The 18,509-nt window shown below is 36.8% G+C and overlaps 1 protein-coding gene across 3 annotated transcripts in view; it reads right to left on the bottom strand.

The window, feature by feature from the left end:
* Positions 1–18,509, bottom strand: part of LOC136026338 (E3 ubiquitin-protein ligase MIB2-like) — a 124,082-nt gene that overhangs the window by 87,970 nt on the left and 17,603 nt on the right. For all 3 annotated transcript variants that reach the window (XM_065702774.1, XM_065702772.1, XM_065702773.1), the window contains exon 4: positions 10,403–10,518. In XM_065702774.1, coding sequence (XP_065558846.1) covers positions 10,403–10,518 — 116 coding nt within the window. The remainder of the gene's footprint in view (positions 1–10,402; positions 10,519–18,509) is intronic.

Genomic DNA, 18,509 nt, shown 5'->3' on the forward strand with positions numbered 1-18,509 from the left:
ATATATATATATATATATATATATATATATATATATATATATATATGTATATATATATATATATATACATATATATATGTATATATATATATATATATATGTATATATATATATATATATATATATATATATATATATATATATATATATATATATGTATATATATATATATATATATATATATATATATATATATATATATATATATATATATATATATATATATATATATATATATATATATATATATATATATATATATATATATGTGTGTGATTGTGTATATATATATATATACGTTAAGTATTCTTTTCATCAAACGTGCAATAGAAATGCAGACACGTCCTGTATTTCAACCCCCCCACCCACCCATAACAGAAGAAATGGAACTCCCTTTGAAACATAATGTAGCTCAGGTCCCAAATTCAATTCTATTACGTTACCAGCATCCGCAACATATTATCAATAAGGAATTCTAAGCACCTCTTGTAAAAATAAAACGCGGTGTGTAGAACCGTACTAAACTGGAAATATTCATTTTCTCTAATCGATGGGCTTGACCTCAACACCTATCAAATAATAATATTTCTTAGTTTTTCCAAAATATGAGCTAAAACAATACTAACCGTACAAAAACAGGGTTCATTAAGTTCACAGAAACTAATCACACTGAGTCAATAATACAAAGAGGATTGGGCGTCAACTTGCGTAAATGATTGGGTCATATAAATAAATGGGTTGTGGGCAATCACACCATTTTTCGACCACACTTGCACAATGTAGCCATAGGCGTCAGGCACGTAAGCAGATGCTCCCCCCAAGTCCCATGATTTCCACGAACATCCCTGTATTTCAGCATAACTTTTATTTAATGTGCTTGTCCTCTGTTCTGATAAACTTGGCTCAACCCTTTTCTTGCAAACATACCTGATAGTTAACACTGCAAAAACGTTACTCCCGAGAGCAGTAAATCATTCGGGGGGGGGGGAATTGAAAAAACTCTAAAAATACATCAGAAATTTGTTTATTTTCATTTTTGTTACATTTTCCCAAGTCGGACAGGTGGGGTGGGGTTCAAAACCTCTAGCCCCCCTCCGGATATAACATTGCCGAAGGGGATTTTTATACTAAATTCGTGTATTTTAATTCCCCAAATATAAGGGTTTAATTTCACCTCTTTTTGTAGGTTTTGTGATGCCTTCAAAGATTTTTAATGGAAGGGATAGAGGATTCAAGAATATTTCTCCGAGATAACCCCAGCCTACTCCATCTTTCAGCCTACATGCAGCTATGGGTACGATGTCCTTGGGCAGCCTGCGTCCACCAATACCACGTAAAAAATTAACAGAAATGACATAGTAATTCGGAGTGCATCAGAAAGGTCAGAACTCTTGAAACGATGACAGTTACCCGAAAGAGATAACTTTGGTTGGTGTTCCCATATAGAACAGTCAATCATGGTAAGAGATTTACTGACATAGAATATTTTAAGAAAGCCATATGCAACACTGTCAAACAAAAGTTTTTTTAGATTGAGTGGTGGTCCTGCAGTGACGCAGTGAGGATTGCTTTCAGCACTGCAATTTATTTTTTTCTGTCCCTGCTGATAAAAACAAATTAGTCTAATCACTTAATCTACAGCGTCAAAATCTGCACGTGATATTATGTCTTAGATGGCACATCATTCCTTCCAAATATTCAACATTCCTGTCCATTTTGAACTTGGTTGGTCCTGACCTGGAATGGAACCCCATACTATTAGATTAAATTGAAAAAATTAAAGATGCTTCAGACTGAAAAACCTTCTGATGTACGCCAAGAGGACGCATTCTCGATCGCAAGGGGTGAACTTATATCAGTAACTTAGATGTCGGAAAGACATTGTACTCGTATTTCTTGGTCGCAGCCTTTTATCTGTGTGCACTTCTACCATAGAGCACCCCTTCCAAAGTTGCCACCAATTTCATATCTCCAAATCATTTTTAAACATTTATGTTAACCTGTTATAATAACTCAAACCTTAAAAACCCCAACAAAAGAATCGAACCAAACAATTACCTATATATTAAAACATAGTTAGAATATTCCAAAATCTATTCTTGTCTTCATTCTCTTTACTCGTCACACTTTCCCTTTGGCTGCTCAATTTTACACGTGGGGGAATTTTTCAAGTGGAATTGGCCGTATAGGAAAGATTTTGTGGACAGGATTGTCATCGGGATAATCAGCTAAAAACAAGAAAACTTGGTGTCTCGACGGGAAAATACCCGAGTTAACTTTGCAAAATGCTAAGTCCATCCCATGAAGTTTTTTTCCCAACCACTCCGCATAGAAAAGGTGGTAGTAGAAACTTTCCATGTACCCATTTGATCAGAAATTGGAAGTTCTAGTGCCATGTTTAAAGGTTGAAAACGAACAGAGGTTTGCGGCCCCTTCTCGTGCCGTTGTTTGCCCCTAGGGATCCAAGTAAGCCCCATAGCAAACGATCAAAATTTCCAATTAGAAATTTTCCTCAAAATAGTTTAAGGGTCCAATAAATATGCCTCCAGGATAGGCCTGACCTATGCAGCCCCAGGGGCAAAGGCCCAAAGTTGGCAATTTACCCATAGTTTAGGAATATATTTGAAGTGAAAAAGAAAGAATGTTTGATCTGGGTTCTCAGATTAACTTGAAATTTTCAGGGATCATTTCCTGGGCCGAGGGTACTACCTATTTTTTGGAAGGCATGACGGTGTAATGGTCTAAAAAGACCAGACACATTTTCTGTATCTGATAAGTTTAAATTCTACAACCGCAAGTCCCTGCGCAAAGAGGACATCCACAAGTTCCTAGGCCAAGGAGACACTACTGGGAAAAAATTAGGTTGGGGGAAAGGCACCTTCTAAAAGGATTAAAACTTGGTTGAATTTGGGCGAAGTTAAAATATATGGGCCCTTAGGTCAAGGGGCCCCCAAGTAAAAAAAGAATAGTTCAGCAGATAATACCATCTACCTTAGTTCTGTCCTAGGATGGATGGATAGATGATAGACTATGTATCAACAGGTGGAATGACATCGTTTTTATACAATTCTCGGCTTTTCCTACAATTAGCCGTCGCTTGATGCCGACAACTTGATTTTAATTCAAAATTAACGGGCTCAAGTGTAAGTTCCTGGGACAAGGCTCAGATGTACAAAGAAAAACAAAACAAAAAACACAAAATATAGACTAAAACTCCTGATGATATAGGACTGAAAATTGTATTCAGAAGTTGCAGGACCAAGAGTGACGGGAGAAAAATTTTGATTGTGGTTCGGGTCCCCAAAAAACGGATTAGCGATCAGCTTCAAACTTTAAAGATTTTTATTTCAACCTAGGTCGAGGGAAAATCAAATTACTTCAAGAGTGAGAGGGGGCGTTAGGGACACTTGACTTGACTTACTTGACTTAATGCTCCTGCCGAAATGCTTCCGGCGTCGAGAGTGATGCTACATGGTGCCTCCATTTAGACCGGTCTCTTGCAAGGATGTGGACGTCCTCCTGAATATTTGCCATGGCTAAGAAGGCACCTGTCATGTCCTTCCATCTGGTTGGGGGACGACCTCTTGGGTGGTTCCCGCCGTGCAGCACAGGATCAAAGTCAAAAATCGTTCGTATGGGAGTGTCGGGGGGCATGCGAAGGAGATGTCCGAACCTGCGTAGTGTTCGTTGGGCGAGTTGGACTGAGAAGGGCGTTTGAGCAGTTAACGCCAGGAGGTTCTCGTTGCTAACAAAATCGTGCCAGCGTAGTCCTTTAATGCGGCGAAGATGTTTAGTTTGGGCTATATTTACGGTGCTAAGCACAGACTGAGTGGCTGGCCAGGTTTCAACTCCATAAAGAAGCATGGATCCCACCGAAGCATTGTATATGCGCAGCTTGGTCCTACGGCTGATAAAAGGTTTCCTCCAAAGGGCACTTAGTCTTCCCACTATAGCTGAGGCTTTGGCAATTCGGTGCATTAGATCTTTGAGGATTGATCCGTCATTTGAGAGGATAAAGCCAAGGTATGTAAATTCTTCAACAATCTCATCTGGTTTGTCACCGACCATTAGGACTGGCGGGGACGCGGTGAGTTACAGGGCTCAAAAAACATCACTTTTGTCTTCTGCCAATTAATCGACAGCCCTATCTTTAAGGCTTCATCAGCAAGGATCTGTAGGGCTACTGTGAGCTTCGACGGTGAATCGGAGACAAGCAATCAATCGTCTGCCATTGACTTGCACGCAGTTCTCAGTCCCTTCGTGGAGCCGCTCAAAAAGGTTGCAGTACTTCGCTGGTGGTCCCGTTGTTTTCAGTATGAGCCAGAGTGATTGCCGGTCGACAGAATCAAAAGCAGCCTTGAAATCCACAAAGGCAACATATGCTTTTTGTTGAAATTCTCGAGTCTTTTCTATCAGCTGCCGCATTGTGAATATTTGCTCCACGGTGGACCTTCCTGGCATGAAGCCAGCCTGTTGGATTCTTCGTTGGCTTCTGAGGAACGTGGTACAGCCCCCCCCCCCCAAAAAAAAGAAAAGGTCGCTTAATTATAATTTTTCTGATAGGTCTGGAGCTTAAAAATGTAAGTCTGTTGGACAAAAAGATCCCAACGTAAAAAAAGCGAGGAGAGTACAAGCTTAAAGAACTTTATTCCAACCATCTGGAAACTTATGTGGTAAGTAAGTCCTTAAGCCAAGGGAACCACAACGCACACACACACTCACAAGATCATACTGGTTCGCCCAAAAATGAGTCAGAAAAAGAATTATTTTCTCTGAGTGACTCTCAAATTTGTGACTGTGAGCACGAGCCCACCGAAAATGGGCCGAAAAACTTTTTTTTTTTCCGATTGACTTGAAACTTTTATATGTCCCAAGAAAACGCAAATACACAAAAAAAAAGGGGGAAAAAAGCTCGGACTTGGATAACAACATTTTGCAAACTCTATTTTTTTTTTATCTCGAACCAAGAGACTGAAAGAACCGCGACGCCTAAAATGTACGTATATGTTTTGTGTCTCCTACTGCCTTGAAAATTGCATCAATACGTTCTGGCCCATGTAGACTCTAATGCAGAAAAGTAGGAAACTAATTTTGGCTGAATCGATTCGTGAGGCTTGAAAACAAACCCAAATTGGTTTAATCTGTGATCCTACTCAAAACTTAAAGGACATTTAAGAAAGCTCTCAAAATCTTCATAAATTCTTTCATTTCGCAAGCCTTTTTATCTAAATGGCTGAAACCATCTGCAAATTCTAATTCTAAGAGAGCTTTACCTTAAAATGAATACAATGTTCTTCTATAGCCTTAGTCGTGTTCCTTAGGATGAAGTCCATCAAACTAACCCATATGAACAGGGATAGGATGCATCCTTTTAACACCTGATTTTGCACGAACAAACTAATACATTCATTTCCTACCTTAACAGATATAAAATTATTCTCGTACATAACACTAATAACTTTAATGAATATATCCGGTAGACAATATAAGGACAGAACCTCGCTGTAGCTTTTTTATCAGGTGAATCAAATGTCTGTTCAACATCTACAAAACAGAGGACTATATTTTTCAACTTTTTTTTTCAACGATCGTTCAGATTAGTGAACTGCTTTTGTAAGTGCACCACTTTTGATTTTAAATTAGTACTTACGGGCATCGAGCAATTGTTTAATTATAGAAAAAGCCAAGACAGATAGTCCAAGTGAGTGAGAGGCAAAATCTGGCAAAAGCTCTTTTTAGGATCGTATAGAAATGATGTGATTTCCCTTGATGATAGATAAATCTATCATCCATCCGTCCATACATCATTCCTAGGGTAGAAATAAAGTAGATAGTCATAGAACTAAGGGATAAAAGATCAGATTGATTTTGGGTTGGCGCGTGACGGACAATGTCCACTGGACTTGTATGCAAAATGGGGGACTGAATTTGCTTGGACTCACAGGCGAACAAGTAACCTAAGCCTAATAGGCTTGGCCGCTTGTAATCTAAAGGTGGAATACCGTGTCATAGGATTGACACGTGACAAACAAGTCACCTGGACTCGCAGGCGAATGGTGAGACCTATAGTTTTCTAAGTGTTTGGTTAAATGGCACGGGTAAACGGCGGGAGTAAGTATAACTCTTTTATGTGACAAATACTTGTGTGTTAGCTATTGGAAAGGCACACCCGCTTAGTCTCAGGCAGGTTGACCAAGAATTTAGAATTTACGCAGTACCGTTAATTTACCAGGAATAACAGGCAAACAAGCGTCCAAAGCCTAATAGCGGGGCCCCAGCTACCTAGAGCGTCAGGCAGGCAAGTGACTCGATTCACAAGCCCAAATAGTGGATATAACAAAAAGTTCATCAAATATTGGTTGACGAACAGGTTGCCTGAATTTGTAAGGCAACAAGCATCTACTGCTCAATAGGGGGAATCGTCTGCCTAAAGTGTCAGGCGAATGACCCAATTCATCTTCTGATATAACTACATTTTTAAGTTTTTCAACTAAATCTACGAATTTACTTGTGTAGGACTTTGGGAATACAACAAAGGTTTGAAAGCTGTACATAGCCATTTTCCAATATTGGAAGCTACGATATACCTTGAGGAAATGTCTTGTTTATGAAATTTTGATAAATCCCAGAATTTCGGACGAAAGCTACCACGGGGGATAATTTATTATGTAATTGTGAAGTAATTCTACCGTTTTTTTAGAGTCTTTGATTCATTTATCAATGAATCAGCAGACTGATCGGTATGATCTTGAATTACCGATAGATATGAAGTTTTGTCGTTTAACAAGGAAACAATTTTATTGTCAAAACCATTCGTATCCATGACAATTAGTTAACTCCTTTTGTCTGCTTTAGTTATTATACTAGACGGGTCTTTTTGGAGATTAGATACTAATTTTAGGTCTCGCGAATTTTTTGGTGTCAATCAGTTAGAAACTTGGCTTTTTTGTTGCTTTTGTAAAGGTTATGAATTAGACAAGACTCACAAAACCTACCAGCATCTGGGTTAGAAACAGATGTATAGCATTTGTGCGAAAAGGACTCTAGAGAGGAAACTATATCTACCATAGGAGTCCATGAATGAATCTCAGAATATAGGTGCGGTCACTCATTAAAGTTCCGTCCTTCAGACTTTCCACTTTTTTTTATTAAGTCGTTCCTTTGATAAGCGGAAATCATGACGAAACAAATTCCTATCTAACCTAGAAACCTGACAAAAATCTACCGTGGACAGATTTTCAAATAAGAATTTTTCAAAGATTTTATTTCCCAAAGGAAAAACGCTTCTTTTTTGTTTTTGTCTTTAATAATGTGAATTAATGTTTTTAATAAGCGAATTGGGCCTCTTTCTGGGTGTTTAATTGCAATCTGTATCTTAAAGAATTGGGGACAACATTTTCTTTTCTGCAGGATTCTAAAAATTTGTGTTGATTAATTATATTAGCGTGTTTTTTGCTAAAATTAATAAAATAAAAGATATCATAGGTCAACTGCTCTCCATAAACTATACGAAAGTAACGACAAAAACCACACTAATATAATTAAGTAAAACAATAGGGAATTTTTAAGACAGTGTAACTTCCTCAAACCTCAAATGAATCCAAGGGCGGTCCTCAGCAAAACTGTATAAATAAAATAAGAGTTACAGTAAAATACGACCTTTAAAACTAAAATTAAAATTAAAAAAGTCCCAGAATCATTAATTCAACGAAGTTCAACCAGGACTGATAGATATAACAAAACAAAATGAGGCAATTCATTCAGGTGAAGTAAAAAATTAGAACACATTTATTATGCTATTCTTGGCTTTTCGGCAGCTAGCCTCAAGGGTCTTTTAGTAACAGGTCTGACTACTGGTATTGACTACTGTTTCTTTAATACATTTGTCAACTCACTTTAATTAAATTTTGTGCATAAAGCATTGAGTGAGTACTCTCCCGAGTCCCTATTTTAAAAAATATGAGTTTAGTTTCTATTGCCTCACGAACAACCTATTTTATACCTAGGCCATTGCTAATGAGGGAGGATTTTGCAAAAAGTAATGTATGGCTGGGGTTATCAAAAACATGGTCGCTTAGAGCAGAATCAAAAGAAATATGTTTTTAAATGAAACGTTTAATGAGAAAAAATTCTAAATTTACTTAAAGTGGTAGCTTTTGTCTAGAATCAACAAAAAAGAAATTTGTAGTGTAAACAGATTTCAAGGAATTCAAAAATTTCGAAAGAGCCTCGGCTCCTTAAATATGAGTCAAATCGAAACAAATAATCACACCAGCAAAATCACCATCGTTGAACCCGTTGGAACAGAGGTTTTAAAGTTGTCCATATTAAAAACCAAGTGGAATGCTGATTAAAGTCAAAATGTCGTCAGATGTAAATTCTGAGGCAGCAAGTTGTCTCAACCTTATTGAAAAACCATATTTAGCTTCACAGTTCACAAGAGTATGCTGCCACGCGGAGGCGCACTCGTCATTAAAGCTTTCATCCCTGTATTTCATAGAGCATTCCAGTGATCCAATAAACAGTCACTTATTTCGTTTATTTTAAAGGTTTCTGTCACCTCCTCGCCTCTTCAAAATCCTGAATTTATCAATGGATGGCATTCAAAGATGCAATATATTAAATCGCCTCCTCTAGGGCACATGGTTTACCCGTTATATAATAACATGGTGCGACTGTTTTCAGATGAGTGATTACCTGGTAATTACCACCATTAGGCTGCCAATCGCACAAAAGTAAGATTGCCATGTTGGAATCCCATACCAATTAGTTAATACTTCGATTTTACGAGGATGCGATTTCAAATCTTGGAGTTGGCATTTTTTTTCTTCTCTTTTTTGCAATTTTGAGGTTGCTCTTACTATATCAACAAGATTAGGTATAACTAAATTCTGACCATCAGTTCATAGCATATGCCCAATTACTAACTACATGTACAACCGATGACACCCAATGTGGATACCTAATTGATAAATACACAAGTTAAATCGATTTTTTTTTTTTGAATGGAAGTATTTTTATGTTCCCAACGACAATATTGAAATGTGTTATAAAGTTAGGCACAAGGAAGCACTTGAACGTTACGAGTAGGATTTTGAGAGGGGTTACAGCCTCCTCCAATCCAAAGCAATGTTCAATTTTTGACAGCCCCCCCCCGCTAAATACTTTCATTAATGATTATTTTTATAATTTTCATCTGATAATTAATAATTCATAAAAATTGGTTCCAAGACAACATTGTTCATGTGTAATATAGAGAGAAAAAAGGAGAGCGAAAAAAAAGGACAAAACAAACAAGGACAATTTTCAGCCTGTGAATATAGAAAACAAAACATATTTCAACAAAGACATCCGCTAAACCGTCTTCAGTGCTCAATGCGTCTTCGTGAAGGTTGCTTGCAAAAGCTGGTTTTTCTTTTACAGCAAGTCACTTTTTCGCTTTCGTGAAGGATTTTTGAGAGATTAGTTTTGCTTTTATAGCGCAAATCATTTTTTGGCTTTCATATAGGTTACTACCAAGGATTTTTTTTTTTTTTTTTATTAATAGCATATTCACTTTTTTTCCTTTTGTAAAGTCTTCCAAAGGTTATTTTTCTTCTTTTTTTGTGTTTTTTTATTGCATAAGTATATTTATTAGCACTACAGAGGGCTTAGTAGTGGCAGTCCGGGAAACAATCTTGATTCTCCTCCCCGTCTAATAAAAAGGTTTTGGCCAAATTTTCAAAAAATTTTCATTTATGAACAAAACTTTCGTTTATTAAAAAAACGTGAATATAAAATATCACAGAAAACATTTAAATTAATGAAATTTGGTCTACTTACTTTAAATTTAAAAAAAAATGGTGATGAATATATGGTAAAAATTGAAATTTGGATTCAAATTATTTATACTTTATTTATTTATTATATATTTGTGCTTTATTTAATAAATTTATTTATACTGCCGATTGCGCCCTCTGCTTTATTTTAATACAAGTAAAATTTTAAAAATTGCAAAATGATAATAACCGTTACATTATTTAAAATTTCTGCATCCGGGGCAAGTACCCCTCTGCCCCCCCCCCCCCTAAAATCACGTCTGGGGCTTAGCGGAGATCTTTGGTGAAATATATGTTCCGTTTTTTTTTATTTGCTAGTCGAAAATTATCATCGATCCTGTTTGTTTTTTGTTTTTTTTTTTTCATTCTTCATTTTTTTCTTACTAGTCCACAAAATATTTTAACGGTAGTTCGTTATGCAGGCACCTTTTCATTTTGAAAAAGAAGTAGAAAAAAGAAGCCAAGCTTCGAGATCAGCTGAGTGAATTTCGTACAATATAAATGCCAGTCAGTAAAAAAAAAAAAAAAAAAAAAAAAAAAAAAAAAAAAAAAAAAAAAAAAAAAAAAAAAAAAAAAAGACAAACCATCGCCACCGTCTTGATTTCCCCAGTCCCAATCTGGCCCTCGAACAACTTTTGAACCAAAGAATATCCCCTTCAAAGGTGTTTTTTTAGAATGCTTCCTTGGTGGCATGAGACTCCTGAAAATAGAAGGAATTAGAGCACCTTTTTTTTTAATCATTACTTTGTACACACCTGTAAAAAAAAAGGGGGGGATTTTCTTTTTCACAATAACTGAAAAGAAACCCCTGTCTCCTCCTCCCCCCCCCCCCCCAAGGGTAAGCCCTATTTGCACTTATGTGCTTAAACCTTATACACTAATGCTCTAGTTCAAGTTCAACATATTTCTTAATGGGGGGAGGGAGGTATTTAGGGGATCAAGACGGAATGCTACACCTGCATTTTCAAATTCCTAATGATAAGTACTTCAAATAAATATACGGGGGAGGAAGCAGACCTATGGTCTTCCTTTATTTGAAAGAATAATTTAAGCATTCAACATATAGTGCATTCGAGCATGCCTTACCGGACTCATCGGCTAAACACGAACTTCCCCGGATGTAATCTTTAAAAACAGCAATTAATACTCGTCTGGCAACTTGTTAACTGAAACACTACGGACAATTAGGCAAATATCAACATCAACCACGTGTATTCCAATGTAATAGCTTATCTAAAAATATTTTTCTCTGTATATAATTTCATACTTTCTTTAATTTTTTAAAAGATTGAATCTTTTCTTGACATATGATCTCCATTATCCTTACTTATCCTGCATTTTACGGGATTAGCATACATAACTTACCCTACGACTAATTCAGACCGTTTCAAGTAGTAATCACTAAAAAGGGACGCTAGAACTTATGATTTAAGTTTGAATGAACCCTCTCTCGATTCTCTACTTGTATAGTGCAACTTGAAAATTCCCAGTAGGGCTCTATAATATGTTGAACCTGATAGTGTGATTTTCATTAAGATCGCTAGACTTTTTGAGGGTGTTTCCCCCTTTTTCTAAAGTCAGACAATCTTTTTCAGGATCGGGGATTTAATGATCAACATTAAACCTGACGAATTTGATATATGTTTGGATTCAGCATAAAAAAGGAACTCTTTTGATGCATTAATTTTTATCAGAATTCTGGTTTTTTTTTAGAATTTCGGTTATCATTGGGCCGAGTTGCTCCCTGTTTAGTAGTTTGGTACCACTGTTTAAGTACCGCAGTTTAAGTACCAAGTACTTAATATTACGCTTTTTTTAGTTAGTTTTTATTTCAGTAAAGCGCTATTTTCACAGAATTCTACAGGTATAGGCAGTTATTACGAGTCAGTTTATTTGAGCTCGTTTTTTAAAATATACTACTATGTTGTACAGACTAGGAAGTATTTGTGCTTTTAAGCTTGAATGCTCCAAAAACGTTCAAAAATGTGGGCATCGTTACCACAGAATAGATTGATCATAGATCCTGTGATAAGGGGGATCATAGACATAGACACAAATCACGAGTTGCATTGCGAGCCCTAGAAGGACAAAAAGTTTATGAGAGGATGTTAGACAGTGATTGAGGTAGGCGCAGCAAAAAGATGGCAAACGTTCGACAATTGCGCAGGCTTATGTGAAGCTGAAATACGAAATAACTTTTAAAAAAAACAGACTGAGGTGGGATATCTAAAAAATAACAAATATAATTTTTAAGAAATAGAAGAAAATATAGAGAAATAGAAGAAGAAATAGATTCTATCTTTTAAGAAATAGAAGAAGAAATAGAGGAAGAAAGAGGAAAAGAGCTAGAAGAACTTGGGCAAGAGGAAATGGACCTGCAGGACGTGGTCGTGGACGGATTAGAAAAAGGGCAAGAAGAAAATGAGTATGAGGACACGTTGAAAAAAAACCTGAAGAGGCTGGGCTAAAAAAATTGGGCGGGCAGTTCCTTCAAGTAAAACCGCTAACTTAAAAATTATTAACAGAGAAGAAGCCAGGCATTCTAAAGAATACAAGCGAGGCTCTGATATAAGTACCAAATATCAGATTTTATTGGCCCTAAAAATGTAGTGAAGAAGTTTGGGGAGGGCATCCACCCTATGTTTAGGATAACCCTGAATCTTCAGAAAAAAGAAAGAAAAAGAGATTGATTCTTTAAAAATATTAAATGAAAAAACAAGTTTTTTAACTGAAAGTAAGGAGCGACATTAAAACCTAAAACAAACAGAAATTACTCCGTATATTAAAGGGGCTTTTCCCTCCACAGCGCCCCGCTCTTTACGCTAAAATTTGACTCTTTCTCTCAACTTCACTTTTTGAAACAGTAAAAAACTTTAGCGTAAAGAGCAGGGCGTTGAGGAGGGAAAAGCTAAAACATATATATATCAAGTTTCATTAAGATCCGATCACCTATTCGTAAGATAAAAATACCCCAATTTTCACGTTTTCCAAGAATTCCGGTTTCTTCCTCCAACTCCCCCCAATGTCACAGGATCTGGTCGGAATTTAAAATTAAAGCTTTAAAGCACAAGATCCTTCTAAATATAAAATTTTATTAAGATCTGGTCACCCATTCGTAAGTTACGAATACCTCGTTTTTCCGAATTACCCCCCCCCCCCCAAAAAAAAAAAAAAAAAACTCCACCACAGAGAGTGGATCCGGTCCGGTTATGTCAGTAAAGTATCTTAGACAGGTTTTTATTCTTCCCATCCACTTTCATCGTGATCTCTCCGCTTTAAGTATTTTCTAAGATTTCCGGTCCCCCCCCAATGACGCTGGATCCGGTTGAGATTAAAAATAAGAGATATGAGTTACGTGGTCCTTCTAAATATGAAGTTTCATGAAGATCCGATCACTCCTTCATAAGTTAAAAATACGTCATTTTTTCTTATTTTACAGAATTAGCCCCCCCCCCCCCCCAATAGAGCGGATCCTTTCCAATTATGTCAATTACGTATCTAAGACTTCTGCTTATTTTTCCCACCAAGTTTCATCCCGATCCCTCCAAATTAAGCGTTTTCCATGATTTTACGTCCCCACCCCCCAAACCCCCCAGTATCACCAGATCCGGTCGGGATTTAAAATAAGAGCTTTGAGACACGATATACTTCTAAAATATCAAATTTCATTGAGATCCGATCATCCGTTCATAAGTTAAAAATACTTCATTTTTTCTATAAAAAAATTTTTAATTAACCCCCCCCCCCAACTACCCCAGAGAGCAGATCTGTTCCGGATATGTCAATCATGTATCTAGGACTTGTGCTTATTTTTCCCACCAAGTTTCATCCCGATCCCTCCACTCTAAGTGCTTTCCAAGATTTTGGGTTCCCCCCTGCCAACTCCCCTCCAATGTCACCAGATCCGGTCTGGATTTAAAATAACAGCTTTGAGACACGATATCCTTCCAAACATCAAATTTCATTAAGATCTGATCAACCGTTCTTAAGTTAAAAATACTTCATTTTTCTATTTTTCCGAATTAACCGGCCCCCCACCCCCAGATGATCAAATCGGGAAAAACAACTATTTCTAATTTAATCTGGTCCGGTTCCTGATACGCCTGCCAAATTTCATCGTCCTAGCTTACCTGGAAGTGCCTAAAGTAGCAAAACCGGGACCGACAGACCGACGGAATTTGCGATGGTTAATACCAAGTGCCATAAAAATTGAATCGATTTTATGTCCCGTTTTCAAATATCTATCTAATGTAAGCTTTTGCCACGGTTTTCAACACACTCCATTATGTTAGCACTATTTTTAACTGTATCTTAAACAAGATAGACATATACAAAATGTTGTATTTAATTATCACCTGTATATTACCTAGAGCATGAAGTGAATAAAATCCACTTCATTATTTATGGGCAAGACTCAACTTTTAAGTTTTAGGGAGCAAGTCTAAAAGACGGAATTTTGAAAATACTAGGTACATCAAAAGAATTGGATTTTTATGCTGATTCCAAATATTTACCAGAATTGAATTTATTAAATATATTTATTAAATGTAAATTAGATTTATCAATATGTAAAATTTATTAAATTCTACGTTACCCATCAAAAATGACGAGCCTGGGAAAATTTGCCAAATTTTTGAAAAGGGGGAAATCTCCGAATGTCAAGCGCCGCCGTGCAAAAAGTAGGGCAGAAAAGTAGCAATGTTACTTGGCAGTTTTCAAATTTATAGGCAGATTTTTTCGGAGAATACGATTTTTGCATATGAACAAACTTTTTACTCAAAGAAAAGCCGACAAAACACAAGTTGTGCAGCTTTGGTCTTTTATCTGCACACAAGTTGTGCAGCTAAAGTGTCGGCAGCTTTCGGAATTCGGTCAAATTTAGCTACTGGCAGCTTTGGAATTTTTTCCATAAATGGTCAGGCGATCTTATTGAAAATCACATAACCCGAGCCAGCATTTGGGGGAACCATAATGTAGATGTTTCAAACTTGTATCTACAAAAACGTGAAATCTTTTGTTTGCTTTTTTTATGGTCAGAAGAAAGATCATGGATGTTTTTTTTTTTTTTAGAGATGATCATAGCAAACCAATTTTAAATTTGGATTGAGTTAAACTTTATTTAAAAAAAACGATACATCATTCAATCATTTGACAAGTAGCCGTCCAAGAAGAAACAAAGCTCGGAAGACAAACGACTAAAACAATCAATATCAATAAATTCAACTAAATTACTAAAATAGATATATATATATATATATATATATATATATATATATATATATATATATATATATATATATATATATATATATATATATATATATAAACAAGAGCTAAGAGCTCATATGGCACTTGTGACGAGGTCGGAGGAGCCAAAAGCTCATATGGTATGAGCTCTAGCAAAATTCTAAGAATCAATAGATTGCTTTAAAAGGACAATCAGAGGCCTAACGCCAGTCGGGTTTTAAAATAAGAGCTCTGAGTCACGAGGTCCTTCTAAATATCAAAATTCATTAATATCCGATCACCCACTCATAGGTTAAGAATACCTCAATTTTTCTAATTTTTCCTCACCCTTCAGCTCCCCAGATGGTCGAATCGGGGAAAACGACTTTATCAAGTCAATTTGTGCAGCTCCCTGACACGCCTACCAATTTTTATCGTCCTAGCACGTCCAGAAGCACAAACTCGCGAAAGCACTGAACCCCACCTCCTAACTCCCCCAAAGAAAGCTGATCCCGGTTACGTCAATCACGCATGTACGACATTTATAAGCGTTTTCCAAGATTTCTGATTTCCCCCTCCAACTCCCCCCAATGTCAACAGATCTGGTCGGGCTTTGAAACAAGAGCTCTGAGACACGAGTTCCTTCTAAATATCAAATTCCATCAAGATCCGGTCCCCCGTTCTTAAGTTAAAAATACCTCGATTTTTCTAATTTTTCCAAACTAACAACCCCCAGCTCCCCCAAACAGAACGGATCCGTACCAATTATGTCAATCTCGTATCTATAGCTTGTCCTTATTTATACCATCAAGTTTCATCCCGATCTCTCCACTCTAAGCGTTTTCCAAGATTTCTGTTTCCCCCTCCAAGCCTCTATATCCCCAGATCCGGTTCGAATTGAAAATGGAGCATCTGAGACATAAGATTCTTCTATATATCAAGTTTCATTAAGATCCGATCACCCATTCGTAAGACACCTCGATTTTCACGTTTTCCAAGAATTCCAGTTTCCCCCTCAACTCCCTTCAGTGTCACCGGATCTGGTCGAGATCTAAAATGCAAGCACAAGATCCTTCTAGATATCAAATTTCATTAAGATCTGATCACCCGTTCGTAAGTTACGAATCCCTCATTTTTTTTCTAATTTTTTCGAATTAGTCAGGATCCGGTCGGGATTCAAAAAAAAGAGATATGAGTTTCGAGCTCCTTCTATATATAAAATTTCATTAAGATACGGTCACTGTTCTTAAGTTAAAAATACCTCATTTTCTCTAATTTTTTAAAAATAGCCCTCTCCCCATCCTGTCAATCCTGTATCTAGGACGTGTGCTTATTTTTCCCACCAAGTTTCATCCCGATCCCTCCACTCTAAGCGTTTTCCCAGATTTTAGGTTCCGCCCCGCCAAATTCCCCTTCACCGGATCCGGTCGGGATTTAAAATAAGAGCTCCGAGACATGATTTCCTTTCAAACATCAAATTTCATTCAGTCCGATCACTCCTTCGTAAGTTAAAAATACCTCATTTTTTTAATTTTTCAGAATTAACCCTCCTCCCCAGACTCCCCCGAAGAGAGCGGATCCGTTCCGGTTATTTCAATCACGTATCTAAGACTTATGATTATTTTTACCACCAAGTTTCAACCCGATCCCTCCACTCTAAGCGTTTTCCAAGATTTTAGGTCTCCCCCAATGTCACCAGATCCGGTTTCCAAACATCAATTTCATGAAGATCCGATCACTCCTTCGTAATTTAAAAATACCTCATTTTTTTCTAATTTTTCCGAATTAACCCTTCCCCCCCCTAACTCCCCCAAAGAGAGCAGATCCGTTCCAGTTACGTCAATCACATATCTAGGACTTGTGCTTATTTTTCCCACCAACTTTCATCCCGATCCCTCCACTCTAAGCGTTTTCCAAGATTTAAGGCCCCCCTCAATTCCCCCCAATGTCACCGGATCCAATCGAGATTTAAAATAAGAGCTCTGAGACACGATATCCTTTCAAACTTCAAATTTCATTAAGATCTGATCACTCCTTCGTAAGTTAAAAATACCTCATTTTTTCTACTTTTCAGAATTACTCCCCCCCCCCCCTCCCCAAAACAGAGCAGATCCGTTCCAATTATATCAATCACGTATCTAGGACTTTTGCTTATTTTTTCCACCAAGTTTCATCCCAATCCCTCCAGTCTAAGCGTTTTCCAAGATTTCAGGTTCCCCCCTCCAGCCCCCCCCCCAATGTCACCAGATCTGGTCGGGATTTAAAGACAGAGCTCTGAGACACGATATCCTTCCAAACATCAAATTTCATTAAGATCCCATCACCCGTTCGTAAGTTGAAAATACCTCATTTTTTCTATTTTTCCGAATTTACGGGCCCCCCCCACTCCTCCCCAGATGGTTAAATCGGGGAAAAGGCTATATATAGTTTAATCTGGTCCGGTCCCTGATACGCCTGCCAAATTTCATCGTCCTAGCTTACCTGGAAGTACCTAAAGTAGCAAAACCGGGACAGACCGACAGAATTTGCGATTGCTATATGTCACTTGGTTAATACCAAGTGCCATAAAAACAATCTGTCTCACCAATAAAGATATATATATATATATATATATATATATATATATATATATATATATATATATATATATATATATATATATATATATATATATATATATATATATATATATATATATATATAAATGAAAAAAGACCACACAAACAATGGTTCCTCACCCTCCACTCCCAATAAATACTCCTTAAATCTTTTCTTAAATTGCTGTAGATGTTCAGCATTGTCCTAGACGGCTCACTTGAACCAAAATCAAAATTTCTAGTACCTTTTTAAGTGATTGGAGGTCAACTAGCCCCTCCTCGTGCCCCCTTTTCCCCAAAGACATCCAATCAAAATCATGAGATATACATTTGATTCAGCATAGTTAAAAGGTCCAATAACTATGCTTTTGGGATGACATGCCCCCCCCCCACAGTCCCAAGAGAAATGGCTGTAACATATAGGCAATTTTGAGATGAATTTTCTGCCCGGTGGGGGAGGGTGCACGGAAGAATTTTCTGTGAGGGAAAAAGTTTCCAGAATAAATTTTACACTGGGGAAGAGGGGAAGGAAGGGTAATTCCTGGTATGATTGGACATAAGGTAAGAAATTAAATTAAAAAAAGTTATTTTTAAAGTAAAATTAAGGAGCAATATTAAAACCCAAGACGAAAAGAAATTATTCTGTATATGAGGGGGACTGTCCCTTCCTCAACCTTTGCTCTTTACGCAAAAGCTTGACTTTCTTTTCTTTTCTTTTTTATTTAATTTGGAATAAGGTCCAAGCAGAATTGAAATTTTTAGGGCACTTGTCAGTCATCTTATCGTTATGTTTGGAATAAACATGTTTTCTTTTGTTTTCAAGACAATTCTTATCCTTTTTTTTACATATATACATCGCTTCAAAATT

The sequence above is a fragment of the Artemia franciscana genome, chromosome 4 (genome assembly GCF_032884065.1).
Source record: "Artemia franciscana chromosome 4, ASM3288406v1, whole genome shotgun sequence".
Taxonomy (NCBI): domain Eukaryota; kingdom Metazoa; phylum Arthropoda; class Branchiopoda; order Anostraca; family Artemiidae; genus Artemia; species Artemia franciscana.